Consider the following 22,324-nt stretch of genomic DNA (forward strand, 5'->3'; position numbering starts at 1 on the left):
GGATGAAATGCTACACAGGGAGGCCAAGAAGGACCTGAACAGGTAAGACTTGCTGGGTTTCTCCCTCATTTTATTATCATTAGAGTATAACCTTTTTGTCCAGTCACACTTCAATACACTGTCCATGCTTTATTTAACCTAAGCATACAAATGGACAGTTTTCCCCAGGCCTTTGATTCTTCATTTCTAAAGTCTTCCAAGTGACATAAAACTTTGATTAAATAAGTTTGTTATGCTTTTCTCTTCTTAACTGGTCTTTCGTTACAGCAGTGTCGGCTGTGACCTTTATGACGGGTGAGGAAGGCTATTATACCTTTCCACCCTACAACAGCAATGAGGTCTGTTAAAATGAGATTGTCAGGGAGGCACTTGATAAATATGTTAGATATGAGAATGACACATCAGAGCAAAACAACGAAAGAGGTCAAGTGTTATACTTAAGCATAATGATTAAAGCAGCCTCTGCCTTTTATTAGGTGTGTGTTCAGATAAGTTTCTGAGTTAAGTCTCAGTTTTCTGGGGTTAACTTTAATATCATATGCAGTCCTATGAAATATGTACATAAAGCATCGATCACAGAGCCTCAATAGAAGGCACTCAATGTTAGATCTTTCTTTGGTGATCAATTGATTATCAAATGTGTGTGGTTAGATGAATAACTTCAAATAACATGGATTTTCAAATTTCAAGGTGATCTCCCTAGAATGAAGATGCTATAAAAATGTAGATTTCAAAGATATGAGCAGACTTGGGGTAAGGCCATTGTTAAGCTAACCATGAACAGGGGCACCCATCCGAGGCTTCAGTGATGTTCTCAGATACATATTTTTGAGACCAGCATAACGAATGGCATCGCCTCACTATAACCTACACATGTCAGGGCCGTCTAGACTCCCTCCTTCCCCTTGACCAATAATGCATTAAGCATTTCCGTGATGACCTCCAAGAATTGAATGATGCTTCCAAATAAGCTTAGCTTGAACTCCTTCAAGTGACTTATGTACTAAGAAAACCAGTTGAGACATCACTTGAGAATAAAGAAAAAGCTCACATGTTACATTTAGATATAATTGTTGATAACGAGGCCAAGGTTACACATCCTACTCATATATTTCCCACTGAATTTCCAGGCTATGTGAAGAATATGTAAATAGGCCAAGTATCTAGTACTTGCCAGAAAGATCTGGGTTGGATAAAAGCACAAATCCACTCCTGTACTTAAAAAGTAACTCAGTGCACACAATCTACAGACAGTGAGAAGGTCCTTCGATGGTATTTATCAAGACTGCATGCTTTCAGAGCTCATGTTCTGTTTATTGCAATTTAAAGAGATGTCCTTATGGCAAACCCTTTATAAAAATTATATATTTAGGTATTACTTAGAACATTATAATAACACTGCAGCTTTGTCCCAGGATGCCTTCTCAGGATCAAATTTAATCAATGATTAATAAAGAAAATACTCAAAAAACGATAAACTCCAAATATATTATTTTGGTAACCTATGATGTAGAAGAGTAGAATCTGTGTCCTAGATATTGAAATATGGCTTAATTTAGCATGCAGTTCACTACTTAAATATCTGTCCTGTCCTTTGGAGCTTCAATATCACAGTGTCAGCTATACACAGGAGTAAATGCCTCTAAATAGTCCAAGCTAACCTGAGAAGGGAGATGAGACCTGTAATTTTTCATGCTTTCCAAAGTCAAAGACCACAAAATTTCTATAATTTGTCCAAAAACATGGTGAATAAAACAAGATTATTCGGCATTTCAAATCTAACAACTCATAACACTACTGTTAAAAAAATTCTAGCAACTTTCATTTTGTCATTTCTCTCAATAGAAAATATTTGCTACAGAATAAACAGGTGATTGGCATAATTGTAATCACACATTAGAAGAATTATCTGTGAGAGATTTGCATATTTGGACAATGTTTGGTGATAATACATCTTTTTAATTAGCCTCCTTTAGCCACAGCATTCATTATAGTGTACATGTGAAATAATCATAGTGCAAAGCCAAAATATGTCTAGCCTCAAATTTATAAACAATTCAAAATAAAATACACAGATTTGTTAAGAAAAATGCTACCTTGTGTTCTTCACACGTAATATCATTACCACAATACACATTTATCTTCCAACTGATTTCAATTAAAATTTCAGTTCATGTGTAAATGAGACTGCACATCAATTAAAATCATTCATTCATTTATTCAAAACACAGATCTGGAGTGTCTACAGATCTCCAAGAGACATATCAGTGTCAAGTAAACACATGCGATTTGGCCTTTGCCCTCATGGGTTAAATTACATTCTTTTTATAGCTCCCATAAATTAAGGCTTAATTCACCAGCATAAATACACTTAATTAGAGTCAGAGAGAAGAAGGAATGGACTGTAAATATGATGATCTTTATTAGATACAAGGGCAAGTCTCCTTTCATCTATTATACAAATATTACACTCTATGCCTTGCAAAAAAGCAAAGATATTATGCCCAAATAAAGTGAAGGGGAAAGATTAACAGCTATCCAACCATAATGATTAGTATGGTTGGGCAAATTAGAATATTCAAAGGATTAAAAACTGATTTTCTTTTCACCAACACCTTATGCCCTTATTATCTTCCATAAAGACAAAGCAAAGTCCATGAAGCCACTCAGTGATTTTATTTTCTTATTTTTATGTCAGAGATTGACTTAACAGAACCTAAGGAGTCCCACTTGCCAGGCGAGAAAAGAAATAAAGTACCATATATTTCCAAGTTATTTCCAAGTCATTTCAACTTTGCATAGAGTCTACTAGTTCGTAACACTTAAGCTTAAAAAGAAAAGCCACAGAGAAAAACAAAAACCAATCATATTGTCAAATTTGAAGCACTTAACATTTCTATGTACTAGCTCCCAAAACGTACACTGTCAAACTAAGAAAAATGATCTAGGGACGTGCTAGAAATGTAATACATCCTTAAAGTCATATAACTAATGATCATGAGAGCAGCAGACACAAAACTGTCAACCCAATGTTTGTCAAATAATTTATTGACGCCCTATCTTAGGAATTGATTTGCTCTCACAAGAACCAAGGTTTTAATTTGAATAATAACCATGTAATCTTTGAAGCATACTTTCAATTAAAATATTAACTACATATATCTTTTTTTTTTTAGATGGAGTCTCAATCTGTCACCCAGGCTGGAGTGCAGTGGTGCGATCTTGGCTCCCGGGTTCAAGCGATTCTACTGCCTTCGACTCCCAAAGTGCTGGGATTACAGGCAAGAGCCACTGTGCTCAGCTTACAAATATCGTTTTTAAAAATTTTCATTATACGGAACTCAAAATGAATACAATGTTTAAAAAGATGGACACTTACCATTGATCCATCGAGCCTCTGGATCGTGAAGCACAAAGTCTTTCCTAAAGAGGTCTTCTAAAGACAATCTGGTTTCTGACGAATTTGTGAGCTCATCTAAAATAAAGGAAATTCTAAATTAGATGCCTATCTTATGCTTGTTTTTTAAAAGGAACAAATTACAAAATTTGGAATATTTGCTCTAAAAAATATATTAACTAGATAACAATATAAAGTGACCATTTTGACACGTTTTTTGGCATTTGAACTTTGTTTAATGACTTTTTAAATAAATGAAACTATTTTTACTATTAAAATTGTCTTGATCTGGTACAAATTTAATAGAGCAATCCCATGTTAGGTATTAGTAATATAATACGAAAGCAGTTAAGAATTCCTGCTGTATATTGTACCCCAAAAGGCAGATTTTCTACCATTTAACTATAATTCAGTCGCTTATTTTCTGAACTCATGTTGACATATTGTTTCATTGGAAATGTACAGTTTTATTGTAAAAACCAAAGATGGTAGACTTGAGGGACTTAAATATGTGTGACTAAACTCTGAAGTCAGAAAGAAGTTCACCAAGGAAATAGAATAATTACCTACTTCCACCAAAAAATTAGTACTCAACAAATACAAAGTAGATTTGACTTAAATGTAAAGTTTAAATAATAAAATACTAGAATATTAATGATAACACATACATTTTATACTACTCTTCAATAGATAAGTTAGGTGTATTCCTCTTTCTACATTACAAAATATAAGAAATGAAAAGATAACAGGGCTTGAATACTAAAATCAGGCATCACAAACACCCTTTTACATGCAAGAGGCTATAGATAGGAATATTGCATTTTCTTTGCAAAATAATAGCGTTGTTTATTTGCTGTATAAATTCATCTTTGTGACTTTTCAGCTATGACCTTCACTTTGGTTGAAAATAAAATGTCAAGGATATATACTAACCTCATTAGATTTTAGTTTTAAAAGGTTCAGCACTTATTACAGCAAGAGCTTTGCTTTTTTCCAGCTGAAAAGCTGGGGCAAAGAGTCAATAACTTCAAATGCAATTCCTTTTCACATAAATCAATCATGTATTTAACCCATAAAATAACTGCCAAGAAAAATTTGAAAAAAATATTATAGTAACAATAGTGAGTATTGTTTGATTATAATTTTAGCATAAGACATAGTGATTGTATAGAGATTTGCAAAATGAAATGCTGTTAGGTGATGATAAATACTTGATCATTTGCCTGGCAGTCTGAAACACCAGAATTTCTTAATTCATTCACAAATTTTCCAGTTTCATTCAAAAAATTTCAAGGCACCAAGTGAAGTATTGTAAAGGAAAGGAGACATATCTCTGTCCTGTCCTGAGGGGTTTGCACATGCTTAACAAAAAATATAACAGATGTCAGGCCGGGCACAGTGGGTCATGCCTGTAATCCCAGCACTTTGGGAGTCCAAGGTGGGTGGATCACTTGAGGTCAGGAGTTCAAGACCAGCCTAGCCAACATGGTGAAACTCCATCTCAACCAAATTATATAAAACAACAAATTAGCCTGGCGTGGTGGTACACATCTGAGGTCCAGCTACTTGGGAGGCTGAGGTGGGAGAATTGCTTGAACCCAGGAGGCAGAGGTTGCAGTGACATAACACCACACCACTACACTCCAGCCTGAGAGACAGGGTGAGACTTTGTCTCAAAAAGCAAATTATATATATATATACACACACACACACACACACATACAGACACACACACACACACACACACATAATAGATGTCAGTATAAGGATAGAGAGTGCTAAATGAGTTTGGAAAAAGGAAATGTCTCACGAAAAAAATCAGACAAGGCCTTACTTAAATATAAAATGACCAACTCTCAATAATTCCTGGGTAAGAATGCAAAATGGTACAGTCACTTTGGAAAATAATCTGGCATTTTCTTATAAAACTAAACAAATTATTTTCATACCATCCAGTAATCATGCTCCTTGGTATTTACCCAAAAGGAGTTAAAAACGTATTAACACAGAAAAATCTACACACAGATGTTTGTAGCAGCTTTTTAAACAATCGCCAAAATTTGAAAGCAACCAAGATGTCATTCACTAGGTGAATGGCTAAATAACCTAGATAAACTGGTTATTATTCTGTGCTAAAAAATGAGCTATCAAGTCATGAAAAGATAGGGAGGAAACTTAAATACATATTATGAAGTGAAAGAAGCCAACAAGAAAAGGCTACACAGTATATAATTTCAACTACATGACATTTTGAAAAAGCAAAATTATAGAGATAGTAAAAATATCAGTGGTTGCTAGGAATTGCGAGGTAAGGAATGAGCAGGTGAACATAGAGAATTTTTAGGGTGGTGAAGTTATTCCACATGATTCTACAATTGTGGATAAATGTCCTTATTTACTTGTCCAAACCCATAGAACACAATCCACTGGAGAGTGAATCCAAACCGACTTTGGGTGATAATGATGTGGCAATATAGGTTCATCAGTGATAGCAAATGCGCCACTCTAGGGGTGGGGGATGTTGATAATGGGGGAAGCTATGCATATATGAGGCACAGGGGGATCGGGGGAAGAGAATATGGGAAATTCCTTTCCTGTACCTTTTACTCAATTTTGCTGTGAATATAAAATTTCTCTGAAAAATAATCTATTAGCAAATAAATAAATAAATAAACAAAAAACCCTGGGTACTACAGGTTTCAAAAGGCAGAGAAAGGGAATACTAGGGGTAGGAGAAGGAGGAAGAACATTTGAGATAAAATCTGGAATTCAGCTTCCATCATAAAAGTATGGGATTTTAATCAGATGAGCTAATTTTATTAGGGTTTCAGAAATATATTTAGTCTATGAAGTATCTCAATAAAACCAAGGTTTGACATAAATTTCAAAATTTTTAAATTTCCCTATCACATAAATTTACCATTATTTGTCTAATCAGATCCCTTCCATTTTTAGAGAATTATATTTTTTACCATCTAAATTTGATAAACGTTGACCTATTTGATACAATAAATGTACATAGGTAAAGGTGGGAGGTAGGCACGTGCTTATTTCAGTGAGAGAGATAATGCTAACACAAACTATTAAATAAACGATCCTTATCTATTACATTTAAAATAGTAACTGTATTGCATATAAATATCTTTTATATGTATGCATCTGTTTGTCTTCTAAAAATATTTAGTTTCTTCCTAACAAGTTCCACATATTTCATTTACATTTTTAAGAAGATGTTAATTTAAGAAAAGGCTGTAAGTCCACCACATCAAATAATCTTATTTTCAAATACATTTTAAAAAAATATTTTGGTAATTTTCAAACATGGTATCTTTCATGTGAGCTTTAAAATCATATTACAACTCATTCAAATAGAAATTTTATTAAAATAACACTATATATATTATACACATATACACAACAGTGTAAACTGGAAAATTTAAAACATTTCACAGTAAGGCTTTTCATTCAGAAATATTCCATCCTCATTTTATGTACATTAACACTATTTTATCTTTGATTTTTCATATAAGTCCTTTACCCTTCCAACTGAATTTAGTGCAAAGTATATATAGTTTGTTACTGTAAACAGAATATTTCCCATTCTCATTCTAAATTATTTTTATACCCATAAGGTTAATGATTACACCATATCACATTTTCTTCGATATTTCAATTATGAATTTTTATTTTCTACATATTAAATTATAGCATCTGTAAAAATATTATTTTTTATTTCTTTTCCAAAGTTTAAGCAAATAATTATACTATGTATGCATTTGCTTCCCAGGTAATTGAAGATTCATATGAAGTTGCAAGAAATATTACAGAGAAATTCTGTGTACCCTTCATTTAGTTTCTCTCAATGACAAGTAACATCCGGCATATAATATCATGAAAAGAAACTGATATTGACATACTCCATCAACCTTACTCAATTTCCCCAGTTTTACATGTATTCATTTATTCACGTGCATTCTTGTGTATTTAGTTCTATGCAACTGCATCACATGTGACCAGCACCAGAGTCAAGAACAGTCCCGTCACTAGGATTTCTTGTGCCACCCTTTTATTAATAGTCCCCCCACCCAATCCCTTGGCAATCAACCACTACTCTGTTCTCCATCTTTAAAATTCTGTAATTTTAAGAATGCTATATAATCAGAATCATACCATACCTAAGCTTTTGGATTGACTTTTATCACTCAGAATAATTCCCTTGAGATCCATTCAAGTCTTTAACTGTATCAATAATCTATTCCTTTTGATGGCTGAGTAATATTCCAGGGCATTGATATACCATTCTTTAACTCTTCACTTATTGAAGAACATTTGAGTTATTGTTATTTCTGGTTTGGGGATATTATAAATGAAGTTACTAAAAACATTTGTTTATAGATTTTTGTACAAACATAAATTTTCTTTTATCCAAGACAAATGCCCAAATATGAAGTTGCTGAGTCAAATGTAAACACATTACAGTTTTATTTAAAAATTCCATATGCTTTTTTACCATAGTTGTATCATTTTACATTCTCACTAGCAATGTATAAATGATCTAGTTTCTCTGCATCCTTGGCAGCATTTGATGTCATTTAAAAAAATGACTATTCTTATATATATATAGTGATATCCCCTTGTGGTTTAATTTGCATTTCTCTAATAGCTAATGAGGTTGAACATCATTTAATGTGTTTATTTATGATCCCCATACAGTCTTCAGTGAAATATCTGTTCATGTCATTCGTCCATTTTCTAACTGAATTATTTTGTTGGTGTGTTTGTTTAACTGCTGCATTTGAAGAGTTCTTCGTCTATTCTAAATACAAATCCTTTCTCAGATACGTGAATTTCAAATATTTCCCTCCAGTCTGTAACTTGTCTTTTCACCCTCTTTAGAAAATGTTTTGTGGAGAAAAAGGTATCAATGTTTGTGAGGTCCAGGTAATCAATTTTTCCTTTTATGAAACATGCTTTTGTTGTCAAGTCTAACAATGTTTCGCCTATTTCCTGGTCTTGAAACTTTCTCCTATGGTTTTTCCTAAGAAATGTTACAGTTTTATATTTCACATATTAGTCCCTGTTCTATTTTGAGTTGCTTTTTGTATATGTTTTCACATGGCATGAGGCTTAATATGAAGTTTTGTTTGTTGGTTGGTTTATTTTGTTTTGTGTCTATGGATGACTAATTGTTCCAACTTCGTTTTTGAAAAGCATTTGTTTAATTCTAGTGAATTATTTCATTAGCTTGAATGTGAAAAATGATATTGATCTGGGCAAGGTGGCTCATATCTATAATCCCAGCTGCTTGGGAGGCTGAGGCAGGAGGATTAGTTGAGTTTAGGAGTTAGTTCAAGGTTAAAGTGAGCTATGACTGTGCCACTGCACCACTGCATTCCAGCCTGGGCAAGAGAGTGAGACCTAATCCCTAAAACTAAAAACAATTAATTAAAAAAACACAAAACAATGCTAAATGATCACCGTGTCAGCGACATTCCTGTCTTTTTTTCCATTATGAAATAATCATTATTTCTTTCCAGACTCTTATACAAACATATTATTTTCTTTAATACATTGATATAAAAATTACATAAATAAAATCTCCTGTTTACAACCACCCTATATGTCTGTAACAAAATCCAACCATATTGAATTCTTATTTTTATACTATTACATTAATATGTTAAACTTTTATTTAAATGTTTACATCTGTTAATAAATAAAATTACACAGTCCTTTGTTTTCTATTCTGTATTATATTGATCACTTAGCACATTAACACATTTATCAAATATTTTTGAAGTTGTATTTATTTTCTGTTATAGAAAAATTTACTAATTTTAATAATAAGAATATTTTTTAACTCCAATTGCCCCTGGAACTTATTCTAAAACCAGCCCTTCAAAGTAATTCAAATTCAAACACTTGTAAATAAATCTTCTGTTTAAACAATAATGAGGAGAGATTATGTAATTTAAGAATTAATTCATTTGACTTTATTGAATACTGAGAATACTATATACTTTATTCATTTCTTTGTTTTTTTCTTCTTCTGTGTTGCTTTCTTTGTTCCTTTCCTTAAATTTTCCTCAGCTGCCTACCTTGAGGTCTCTTGAATTTTTCATTCCTAGAATAAAGACTCCTTCCTCACACATATAATGAATAATTAAGCTTCTCTTTTAATAGCCTCTAAGGCTAACTTCTATCCCCTATCTTTTTTTTTTTTATTTTTTTATTTTTATGAGCAGGCTTCCCCCCATCTCATCATAATCATTTGGGTTGCTCATCCTTTGCAACCAATCCTCTCACTTCTGAATGTCCCGCAAACCCTACTGGGTATTAGTATCCTCATTTCACAGAGAAACAGGCTCGGCAATGTCGACAAACACCACATAACTAGTAAGTGGCAGAGCTGAAACTTGAACCTGCATCTCTCTGACTTTAGGTTTTCTTCAGTAAACTATACTGTCTCCCAAAAATAAGTTTTCTTTCCTTTTCTCTTTAATAATGTATTAATAGCATTTTTCACAAGACAATATACAATCTTATAAAAATATTTTAAGAATATTCTTATTTCCTTTTAGCCACAAGAAATAGCTGAAATCCAATTCTTTAGTGTAAGCCCCTCTGGCCCTTACTAGTCTCCCATTCTGCCTCAACTTGCCCAGGAAGGTAATATTAGCATAATCTCTTTTCTCAAAGAGACAAATGTCACAGCATTCACAAAAATGTAGGATTTTTTTTTTTTTTGGCTTTTTTCAAGACAATTGTCTGCAATATGACTTAAATTCCAAGCTTACCCTCTGCGTGTTGTTACAGGCAATTTATAGTTGCAACAGGACTCAGTCATCAGCAAACATTTATTACTCACATTGCAACCTAATTTAGCAGGAACTTGATTTATGTTAGAATCAGACCCAGGGAGAATCACCTAGAGAAATCTTGCTATTTGATACATTTAAATAATTTTCTCTTTATTTTTACCTAACAAACAGAGAAATCTGGATGTCAATCATTCATCTCAATCGCTCACACTGAGCAATGAGAAGGCAGTTCAGAAGAAAAGTATTAGACTGTAAATCATTTTAAGAGACGTTCTTTCATATAAAGCTCCTTTCTTATTAATCTTTAGAGAAAGAAATTCTAAAATCAATACTTAGTCCCTAATGTAAAGAAAATATTGCTAAAATTTAATATTCACCTCTTATAGGCTGTTCTCTTTACTAGCAAGGTATTTGAGAACATATCTCATCTCTAGTGATTCTGCAACAAAACATAAGGCACAATTCTATATATATATATATATAGAGAGAGAGAGAGAGAGAGAATATACAGGTATGAAAGTCTGAAAACCTAATATATGTTAATAGTTGCTATTAAAAGTGTAAATATTTGTTAACCCTATCAGATACTATAATTATGAATAGTGACACAAAAATCCAAATAAATTCATGGTTTAACAATTCGCAAGTATTTAGAGACCTGGAAGCAGAATCCTTAATGGTTAAATAGTTACAAGGTAATGTAGAATCTTAACTAAAAAGTTTAGCTTTGACAATACGAATGTGGCAACAGAACTGAAATTGAATAATTCACGCCATGTTCTTTTCTCTGCTCTATTTGGTCATTTAAGATCATAGACTGCTATGGGTATTTCTGTTCTTTCTTCCAAAAATCCAATCTTCCTTTTAAATGGCCTTTTGAAATGAGTTGGCTGCATAATCTTAGAAGAAAAAAAAGAAAGTTCTTCAGCATTCAACTGAAGAAAAGCTAATTTATGACTTTAAGTTCTTGGTTCCTCTTTGCTGAAAATAATTGTGTTAGTTTTATCTAGTTTATTCTTGATATCAGAGGTTCAGAAATATTTCTTTAATTTAAATCCGATTCAAAATAATTTCCTATTAAAACAGAAATAGAAAGAAAAATCTAATCAAGTAGTTATTTAAAATTTCCCACAAGAAGAACAAGCCATTTTCCTTTCTACTCACATGAATCTCCCTTAGCTGGGTTTTCCCAGTACCACCACCTCCATTCCCAAGGCTGTAGTTTAAATATTTATTCTTAATCATTTTCTTCATTTTCCCTGGTTGGTGTCATATGGGATAGTCTTCTAGTGCATTTCCATTTTAAACATTACTGAATAGCTCATTGAAAAAATATCACTTTACCCCTCCTTGCACAGCCAGATGAAACTATAGAATGCAAATCACAATAGTCAAAATTAAATTCTAGATTTTTGAAAATATCTGCTGTTGATTTGTACATTCTCTAACTTGTCAGCAGATCCTAAGATTTTGTTTTAGTACTTAACATCTGAAATATAAATTCTATTCTTATCTTCTTTTTAAAATATCCCTTCTTTTCTTTCCCTACAATGGTGAAATTTTAGGCAGCAGATGAAATATTGTTTAAATTTATGTCATTTGAGATCAGGATAAGATCACAAACTTGTTTTTTAATGTTTCCTAATTTATCACCTAGAAAATGAACAACAGTTTCTTCTTTTCTACTTAAGAAATTTACAATTTTTAAGGTAAATTAAAAAAATAAATATCAATAGTTAATTTGTATAGTAGTTAATATGGTTTGGCTATGTCCCTACCCAAATCTCATTTTGAACTGTAACTCCCACAATTCCCATGTGTCATGAGAGGAACCCAGTGGGAGATGATTGAAATATGGGGGTGGGTCTTTCCTGCACTGTTCTCATGATACTGAATGAGTCTCATGAGATCTGATGGTTTTAAAAATGGGAGTTTCCCTGCACAAGCTTTCTTTTTGCCTCCTGTCATCCTCGTAAGATGTGACTTTCTCTTCCTTGTCTTCCACCATGATTGTGAGGCCTTCCCAGCCATGTAGAACTGTAAGTCCAATAAACCTCTTTCTTTTGTAAATTCCCCAGTATCAGGTATATCTTTATCGGCAGCGTGAAAATGAACTAATACAGTAGTGGAACAGAAAAAAATAAAAAGATATATCCTGGTATATTTTGCATAGATTTTTGGGGTTATATTTTGTTTTGTGTTTTACATTAAAGAAGATTTATATAGAAGACGCTAGGCAAATTACTTAGCTCATTTAATTTCAGCCATTGTCTTTATTATTATCAAAATGCAAAATGTATAGGGCCACATAAAACACCTTCACATTGTTCAATTTCAGACACACAAAAAATGCTTTTCATTCTCTTGACATATGTGTCTTTCATAGTCGTTCTCTTCAGCCAAAATGTTTCTACATGTATTCTCAGATTTACCTTTAGAAACACAATATGAAGTTGTTTCTTTATAGTTACAGGAAAAATATAGTAAAATGTAAAATTCACCCAGAAGTCTCTTTTCAGAAGTGTATTTAACTACGCTGACTTTATAAGTTTCAAAATCAGAAAAATAATAATCTATAATTTAAGCTCTTTAATGAAAAAACCAAATAGCTGTCACTTAGTATTGTGAAATGTAATTCACCCATTCAAGCAAAAGTCAAAAAGGAAAAAGTCACACTACATCTGTTTTACAGTCCCAGGAAATCACCTTTGTTCTTCTTGGCATATGAGGGATTTCCTTCTATATCTCTATCTTTTGCCTTTTCTTACTCTTTCAACTCTCTTGGTGCAGCAATAGCTAGGTTTCTTGAAGAAAAAAAAAGAGTCTGGTCAATTCCTGATCAATTCTACTAATTAGAATTACTTTTGACTCAGATTATCTCTGTATCTTACAAAGCCTAATAATACATACTCCTTAACTTATTTTCCTTCCTGGGTCAGATAATCATCCACTGAATGTTCTTTCCTATCTGAGTATATTTCCAAAATGAGACTTTTGTGCAGAAAACCGTATTTTAATTATAAATACATTTTTAAAATTCAACATGGGGTAAGAAATTAAGACCAAACTGTGCCTATATTAAATAGAATGGGGAGGACAGTAGACAAATAAAATATTATTTATTATCTGCTTCTTTCTTTTTTCTCACCAAACTCTGCTCTTTTCTCAACAAATACAGAAATAATATTTAGGAAATTCATACTGAATATATAAAACAAAAGCATAAACTGCAAGAAGTTTACCTCCTACGATGCCTTCACCTTCCCTGCAGTGCCCAGCACACTGTAATAAATCTAATCTCTGCTTCTGTTTTCTCAAAAGGGGATAAGCAATGATGCTTCAAAAACAGTGATCAGAGTTAGCAGGTCATATTTTAGTCCTAATTCAGCCCTTCACTAGCAGGTATCTCCTTGGTTAGATCATTCCACTTATTTATGCATCATTTTTTGCATTTGTAAAGACGAAGGGTTGGACTAAACCACACTATATCCAACAGGGTTCTAAGGACTCTAGTGAACTCTTTCAGGACAGAGAAGAGATGAAGGAATGACAGAGGTTATGTGATTAGACCTCTTCAACCAGAATGGTGCTGCTTTGGCATGTTTAGTTCTTTGTATAGAATTTTATTTGAAGCATTACGCATACATACTTGCACACACACAAAACACGTACAAACACACATGATGAGCTGCACACTAGCTTGCATCTCTTAGGATTCTTGAATTTCTGGTATATTTTATACTAGCTCTTTCATTTTCAGCAGCTACTCAAAGTGCTCATCAAATAAGAAATGTACTTTTTGGTTCTGAAGGACTATTATTAAATTTTACTTCAAACTTATCATCCCTTGAGTACATAAGTCAAGAGCTTTCTGATTTACTCGTAGTTTTAATTAGCCAAATTAGTCAATCATTCAAAATGCTAATCATTCTCAACCCTCTTTCCGAGACCGTTTTCAAATTAACATCTCCTGAATATGAGTAAAGAATCTAAATATGAGAAATGTATGAAGGCTTTCCACATTAGAAGAAGTAAAGAACACTTACACACTGTGATACATACACATGTGTACACACATACAGCCTGAAATGATGTCATCCTTTTACCCTAAAGTGATACGGCAGCTCTAAAAAGTCATAGATTTAAGTTCCTCCTTCACATATGCTGCTTGCTTCTGTCACATTACCATGACCAAATTTTTATTCCATGTCTTTATTACCGTACACCAGAGGATTCCGGTGTATGGTTGTGGATTTCAGGAAGACAGGTGTCACAGAAGTCAAAACTGTATTCATAATAACCCAAAGACATTATTGTCCTTGTCAATGGGTTGAAAGTTTCACTTGTGATGCAAAAGCAATGGATGATAAAACTCCAGGCACCCTTTCACGAGTCGACACTGTGACATCGAACAATCATCATTATATTCTTTATGGCCATATAGCCTCAATTTAAAAATAAACCCAGTTTCAGTTCAGAAGTAGTGAAAAATATTAATTGTACTCAATCTTGACTCTCAACATCTTTTTTGATATTTGTGTGGTGCAGTATGTCAAAAAAAAATAAAATAACACCAGCACATATGAAATATGATGGTTATCTCATGGAAAAGCGTATGAGCAGTTGCTTGAGTTATGAGCTAAATTCACCACGTTGTTTTTCATAGAACATTACTTTTAATGGAAAGAATGAGTAATAAATTATAATTATTCAGATTTAAGTGTTTGACAGATGTTTTTCTTCAAAATGAAGTAAACTTTTTCTTCACAAAACTCACAATTGGCTGTATTTGTTACAAACAATAAAATTCAAGCTTTCATGCAACAAAATGAATTTTAGAAAACTGATATTCTCCATCTTGAGTTTGAACATTTCTCAATAATTCTCTAGTGAGCTTTTTCTAGTAAAATCACCAGTGAAATTAATCATGATTTTTAACAACTGTACAATCACATGTCACTAAATGACAGGGGTATGTTCTGAGAAATGTGTCATTAGGCAACTTCATGGTTGTGCAAACACTGTAGAATATACTTACACAAGCCCAGATATGAAAGCCTACTGGGTATCCATGCTGTAAGATACAGCCCATTACTCCTAGACTACAAACCTGTACTGACTGTTAATGCACTGAATACTGTAGGCAATTGTAACAAAATGGTAACTATTTGTGTATCTAAACATAGAAAATGTATAGTAAAAATACGGTATAAATGATAAAAAGAATAGTACACCTGGATAGGGCACTTCAAGAACGGAGCTGGTAGGATTGGAAGTTACTCTGAGTTAGTGAGTGAGTGATGGGTGAATGTGAATGTCTAAGATGCTATTGTACACTATTATAGACTTTATAAGTATTGCACAGTCTACATTAAATGTATAATTTTTTCTTTCTTTAATAGTAGATTAACCTTAGCTTCCTGTAACTGTACTTTATCAATGCTTTTCATCTTTGACACTTTTGTAATAATATTTAGCTTAAAAATACAAACTCATTTCATAACTGGACACAAATATTTTCCTTCTTTATGTCATTATTGCATAACCTTTGCCTATCTTTTTTTTTTTTACTTTTAAGAAATAAAGACATAAACACACACACATTAGCCTAGGCCTACACAGGGTCAGTATCATCAATATCACTGTCTTCCACCTTCATATCCTATTCCACTGAAAGGTCTTCAGGGTAAATAACATGCATGGAGCTGACATCTCCTATGATAATCATGCCTTCTTCTGAAATACCTCCTGAACAACCTTTCTGAGGCTGTTATACTGTTAACTTATGTTTTAATAAGTAGAAGGAATGCATGGTAAAATAATAAAAGTGTAGTATATTAAATACATAATCCAGTAATACAGTAGTCTATTATCATTATTAAGTATTATGTATCATATGTAATTCTATGTGATATAATTTTACAGAACAGGCAACACAGTAGGTTTATTTATGCCAGCATCACCCCAAACACCCGAGTAATGCATCACACTACTATGACCTTACTACGGCTACGTCACTAGGTGATAAGAAATTTATAGCTGAATTATAATCAGATGGGACCACCAAAATATACGAAGTCTGTCATTGATCTAAAAGACATTATAATGTGCATGACTGTATAATAAGCTCCACTGACATTTGGAAGACCTGCATAACTCAATGAGCTAATATTTTACAAATGACCAATTCATATTACAGAAGCAGATGTGGGTAAGAGTCTTTCAACGTGTTAAGATGAACCAATGGACTTTAATGCAGCAGATTATTAAAATATTATTCAGATTTTACACTGTGATTAAGCTTCAAGCATCTATCGCTTATCTAGTTTTCAAGAAGTAACAGCAAAAAACCCCTACAATTACCTGAAATAGCTATTAACATACATATTCTAACTACGTGTGTTTATGAGGTCAGAATTTCTACATATACCTCAACCAAAACAACGCATTGCAGAAGAATTAACAGAGGAGCAGATATGAGAATTCTGCCATCTTCCTCTGAGTTAGACATTACATATATTTGCAAAAATGTAAAACAACACCATTTATTTTGCTTTGTTTTGAAAAACATAACTGTTTTCATTTTATGTTATTTATATTTATATATAATTGTTTTATTATTGTCATCTTAAATAAATTAATACATATTTTATTTGGAATCTCAGAATTTATTTGCAATGTCTAATTTTACAAATGGTGATATATGCAATTCAAATACCCCAAAGCATTTTTGGGTCCGCAATACTTTGTTAGAGTACACTACACTAAGTTCTACTGCATGTACTTTATTGTGTATTTTACAAGTTTATGTTTTTCCATATTTCAAACCGCCAGGGTTATAATAAATATTATTCAAGTCTCAAAAGATATTGACTTTCTTTTCTATTTGGTAATATCATCAGCTTTAATAACCTTATTCTATTGTATTATTATTTAGTACTTCATTATCAAGAACTTTCACTAAAACAATTCTCTGACATTTTTATTGCAAGAGTGGATAACCGGATAAATTTGTCACTGGTCAATACATGTATACTCATTTTATTGCGCTTTGCTCAATTACACTTTGCAGACATTGTTTTTTACAACCTGAAGGGTTGTGGCAGCCTGTTGTCAAGGAAGCCTATTGACACCATTTTTCTGATAGCATGCAGTCACGTCATGTCTCTGTGTCAAACTTTGGCAATTCTCACAATCTTCCGAACTTCATTATTATTATATCTGTTACAGTGATCTATAATCAGGGATTTCTGATACCACTATTGTAGAGGAGCCATGAACCATGCCCATATAAGAGCGTAATGTTGTGTTCGAATTGTGACATCAACCAACTGATCCCCTGTCTCTCTCTCTCTCTTCAGGCCCCTCTATTCCCTGAGACATAACGATATTGAAATTAGGGCAACAGTAGCCTCTAAGTATTCCAGTGAAAGGAAGAGTCAAATATCTCTCACTTTAAATCCAAAACTAAAATCAATTAAGCTTAGTGAAGAAGGCACATCAAAAGCTTAGGTAGGCTGAAAGCTAAGCCTCTCGCTCCAAACGGTTAGCCAGGAAAAGTTCTTAAGGGAAATTAAAAGTGCTAATCTGGTGAACACACAAATGATAGCAAAACAAAACAGTCTTATTGTTGATATGGAGAAAGTTTTTGTAGTCTAGATAGAAGATCAAACTAGCCACACCTTTCCCTTAAACCAAAGCCTAATCTAGAGTAAGGTCCTAACTCTCTTCAATTCTGTGAAGGCTGAGAGAGATGAGAAGGCTGCAGAAGAAAACTTTGAAGCAAAGAGAGATTAGTTCATGAGGTTTAAGGGAAGACCCTATTTCCATAACATCAAAGTGCAAGATGAAGCAGCAAGTGCTGATGTAGAAACTGCAGCCCGTTACCAAGAAGTTGTAGCTAGGATCATTGATGAAGGTGGCTACACTAAACAAGAGATTTTCAATGTAGACAAGACAAAACAGCCTGCTATTGTAAGAAGATACTATCTAGAACTTTTTTTTTTTTTTTTTTTTGAGACAGAGTCTCACGCTGTCACCCAGGCTGGAGTGCAATGGTGCGATCTCAGCTCCCTGTAACCTTCACCTCCCAGGTTCAAGTAATTCTCCTGCCTCAGACTCCCAAGTAGCTGGGACTATAGGCACGTGCCACCCTGCCTGGCCAATTTTTGTATTTTTAGTAGAGACGGGTTTTCATCGTGTTAGCCAGGATGGTCTTGATCTATCTAGGACTTTCATAGCTAGAGAGGAAAAGTCAATGTCTGGTTTCAAAACTTCTAAGGAGAGGCTGACTCTCCTATTAGAGGTTAATGCAGCTGGTGACATTCAGTGGAAGTCAAGCTCATTTACTATCCTCAAAACCCTAGGGCCCTTAAGAATTATGCTAAAGTTACTCAGCTTGTGCTTTATAAATGAAACAAGAAAGCCTGGCTGACAAAACTTGGATACAGCATGGTTTACTAAATATTTTAAATACACTAGTGAGATTTATTGCTCATAAAAATATTCCTTTTAAAATATCACTGCTCATTGACAATACACCTGGTTATCCAAGAGCCCTGATGAAGAGGTACATCAATATTAATGGTTGCTTTCATGCCTGCTAACACAACATCCATTCTTCAGGCTACGAATCAAGAAGTAATTTTGATTTTCCAATGTTGGTAATTAAGAATTGCATGTGGTAAGGTTGCCATAGATACTGATTCTTCCGAAGGATCTGGGCAAAGTGAATCAAAAATCTTCTGGAAAGAATTCATATTTCTAGATGCCATTAAGAACATTTGTAATTTATGTGAAAAGGTCAAAATATCAACATTAACAGGAGTTTGGAAGAAGTTGATTCCAAGCAGCACTGATAACTTCCAGAGGTTCAAGACTTCAGGGCAGGAAATAACTGCAGATGCGGTAGAAGCAGCAAGAGAATTCGAATTAAAAGTGGAACATGAAGATGAAACTGAACTGTGGCAATCTCAAAATAGAACAAGGAGTTCTATTGAATGAACAAGGAGTTTTTTCTTACGAATGAAGAGAAAGGAGTAGTTTCTTGACACGGAATCTACTCCTAGATACCATACTGTAGACACTGTTGACATGACAACAAAGGATTTAGAATATTACATAAACTTAGCTGATAAAAAAGTAGGATTTGAGAGGAGCAACTCCCATTTTGCAAGAAGGTCTACTGTGGAGAACATGGTCTCAAACAGCTCTGCATGCTATGGAGAAAATTCTGTGAAAGGAAGTGCTAGTCACTGTGGCCGACTTCATTTCTGTCTTATTTTAAGAAATTGGCACACTCATGCCCACCTTCAGCAACACCACCTTGCTCAGTTATCAGTCATCAACATCAATGCAAGACCCTGTACCAACAAAAAGATTATGATGTGTGGAAGGCTCAGATCATCAAATAGAATTTTTTAACAGCAAAGCAATTTTTGTTTAAGTTCTGTTCAATTTTCTAACACATGATGCAATTGCACACTTAATAAACCACAAACACTAAAAATATAACTTTTACATGCAGTGGGAAACCAAAAAAATTGCATGATTTTCTTTATTGGGATAGTTGTTTAATAGCAGTGCTCTGAAACTAAACCTGCAATATTACAATGTATGCCTGGATTTATTGAGAACTTAGTTGTAATGGAAACTATTATGAATGATATAATAAAGTAGAAAGCAGTGTAGGTGGTAAAGATATAAACCTTATGCTGGGCTTCAAATATAATAAGGAATCCAGGTTTATCACAATAAAAGAGGCAGGAAGGAAAGATTAAGGTAGACTTGTAAATGGGTTGGCTAAGTGCTTAAGTGTGAAACACAGAGCTAATCTGAAAAGGTATTTTACCCTCTCTGTTTTTTGTTTCTCCTACCCTCCACACCCCACCATAGCCACATTTGCCTCCTAATATTCAAGAAAATATTTATAAACCAAAAAATCAAGCAAAACAGAATAATCAAACAGAAAACCCTAGCCAAACACAACCTAAAGAACAGACTTCAGAGAATACACATGGTGAATAATAGTGATTTTTCAAAAATAGTTTAAAAGATTCTACCAAAGAAAACACAAATAGCTACAGTCTACAGCAAGAAACAAAAGCCAACCCAGAAAAGGAAGAAAAATCTGATTATAAGAGTTCCACATTGTAATATTCAAAATGTACACTTTTCAATCAGAAATTGTAAAGCATCCAAAGAAATAAGAAAGTATCGTCCATTCGCAGATGTTAACAGAAACTGCTGCTGGGGAGGCACAGACATTTTACTCAATAAAGAATGACTTTAAATCAATTGTCTTCAATATGCTCACAGAGCTAAAGGAAATCATGAATAAAGAGCTAAAGGAAACCAGAATAACAATGTATGAAAAAAGTAGAAAATATCCATAAAGAGATAAAAAATATTAAACACGTACATGCACAGAAATTCTGGAGCTTAAAAGTATAAGAACTTACATACAAACTCAGTAGAAGAATAAAACAGCAGATTTGAGCAGGCAGAAGAAAGAACCAGTGAAAAAAATGATAGATCTATTAAAATTACTGGTATAGAGAGCAGAAAGAAAAAAGAATGAAGGAAAATGAGCAAAGCCTAAGACACATTTATAACACCATCACACATAGCAACATAAAATAATGGAAATCACAAGAGGAGAGAGAGGAAAAGGGCAGAAAGAGTATTGAAAGAAATGATGGCCAACAGCTTGCTAAATTTGGCAAAAGATATGGGACTATATATTCAAGAAGATCAACAAACTAAAAAAAAAAAAAACAACACACACACACTAAAAAATACATTCTGAGACACATTATAATCAAATATTCAGAAGATAAGAACAAAGACATGATCTTGCAAGCAGCAAAAGAAAACTCTCTTAATACATATAAGGGATTCACAATAAGTTTAACAGGAGATTTCTCAGCAATAAATATAGAGACAAGAAGAAGGTGGAACAACATTTTTAAAGAAAAGAGCTTCCTTCCTTTCTTTCTTTATTATTTTTACTATTATTATTATTATTATTTTGCGATGGGATTTCACTCTTGTTGCCCAGGCTGGAGTGCAATGGCACAATCTCAGCTCACTGCAGCCTCCGCCTCCTGGGTTCAAGTGATTCTCCGGCCTCAGTCTCTCAAGGAGCTGAGATTACAGGCTGCCACCACCAGACCCAGCTAATTTTTTGCATTTTTCATAGAGACAGGGCTTTGCCATGTTGGCCAGGCTGGTCTCAAACTCCTGGTCTCAGGTGATCCTCCCGCCTCAGCCTTCCAAAGTGCTGGGATTACAGGTGTGAGCCACTGCTCCCAGCCAAGAAGAGCTTTCAAACAAAAATTCTGTATCTAGCAAAATCATCACTCAAATGAAGGAGAAACCAAGATATTCTCTGATAAACAAAAGCTGAGGAAAGCTGAGGGAGTTTGCAATAAGTAGAACCACCCTCCAAAAATGTTAAAGGGAGTACTTGAGCATGACGTGGAAAAATATTAGACACTCTAGTAATGATAACTCCCTAGGTAGATAGAAAAGGCCGTCTTATTGTATGTTCGGCTTGTGACTCATCTTTATACTTCTTATATTATTTAAAAGAAAAGTGTATAATAATAATTATAAATAGATTAATGGTCACACAATATATATATAGATGTAATTTGTGACAAAAACAATATTGTAAGGGTGAAGTTGTATGAAAACAGAGTTTGTGTCTGTGATTGAAGATAAGTTAAAATTAATTCGAACTAAATTGTTATAAATTTAAACCATGAATTACAATAACCAACATAACCATAAGAAAAAAAATTGCAAGAGGAAATGAGAAGAGATCAAAGAAGGACACTATAAAAATAAATTAAACACAAAATAAGGCAGCATTGAAGTACTTAAAGAAAACAATAAGTTAAAGGACAAATAGAAAATAAATGGAACAATGAAACAACTACTTCATTTTAAGAAATTAAATGTAAATAAATGTAATTTTCCATTCAAAAGGCTGCAAATGGCAAAATGGATTTTTAAAATTCACTTTCTTTCTAAAGATGTGAAAAATATATTCTTTATATTTTTATAGAAAAATATAGAAAAATATATTCTTTATAAACTGTAA

At 33.3% G+C, this 22,324-nt stretch overlaps 1 protein-coding gene across 1 annotated transcript in view; it reads right to left on the reverse strand.

Annotated features, from left to right (window-relative positions):
* Window positions 1-22,324, reverse strand: part of DPP10 (dipeptidyl-peptidase 10 (non-functional)) — a gene marked incomplete at its 3' end in the record, with an annotated part of 355,691 nt that overhangs the window by 173,500 nt on the left and 159,867 nt on the right. The window contains exon 3 of the mRNA XM_011937742.1: window positions 3,380-3,475. Coding sequence (XP_011793132.1) covers window positions 3,380-3,475 — 96 coding nt within the window. The remainder of the gene's footprint in view (window positions 1-3,379; window positions 3,476-22,324) is intronic.

Source organism: Colobus angolensis, unplaced genomic scaffold, assembly GCF_000951035.1.
Source record: "Colobus angolensis palliatus isolate OR3802 unplaced genomic scaffold, Cang.pa_1.0 Scaffold168, whole genome shotgun sequence".
Lineage (NCBI taxonomy): Eukaryota > Metazoa > Chordata > Mammalia > Primates > Cercopithecidae > Colobus > Colobus angolensis.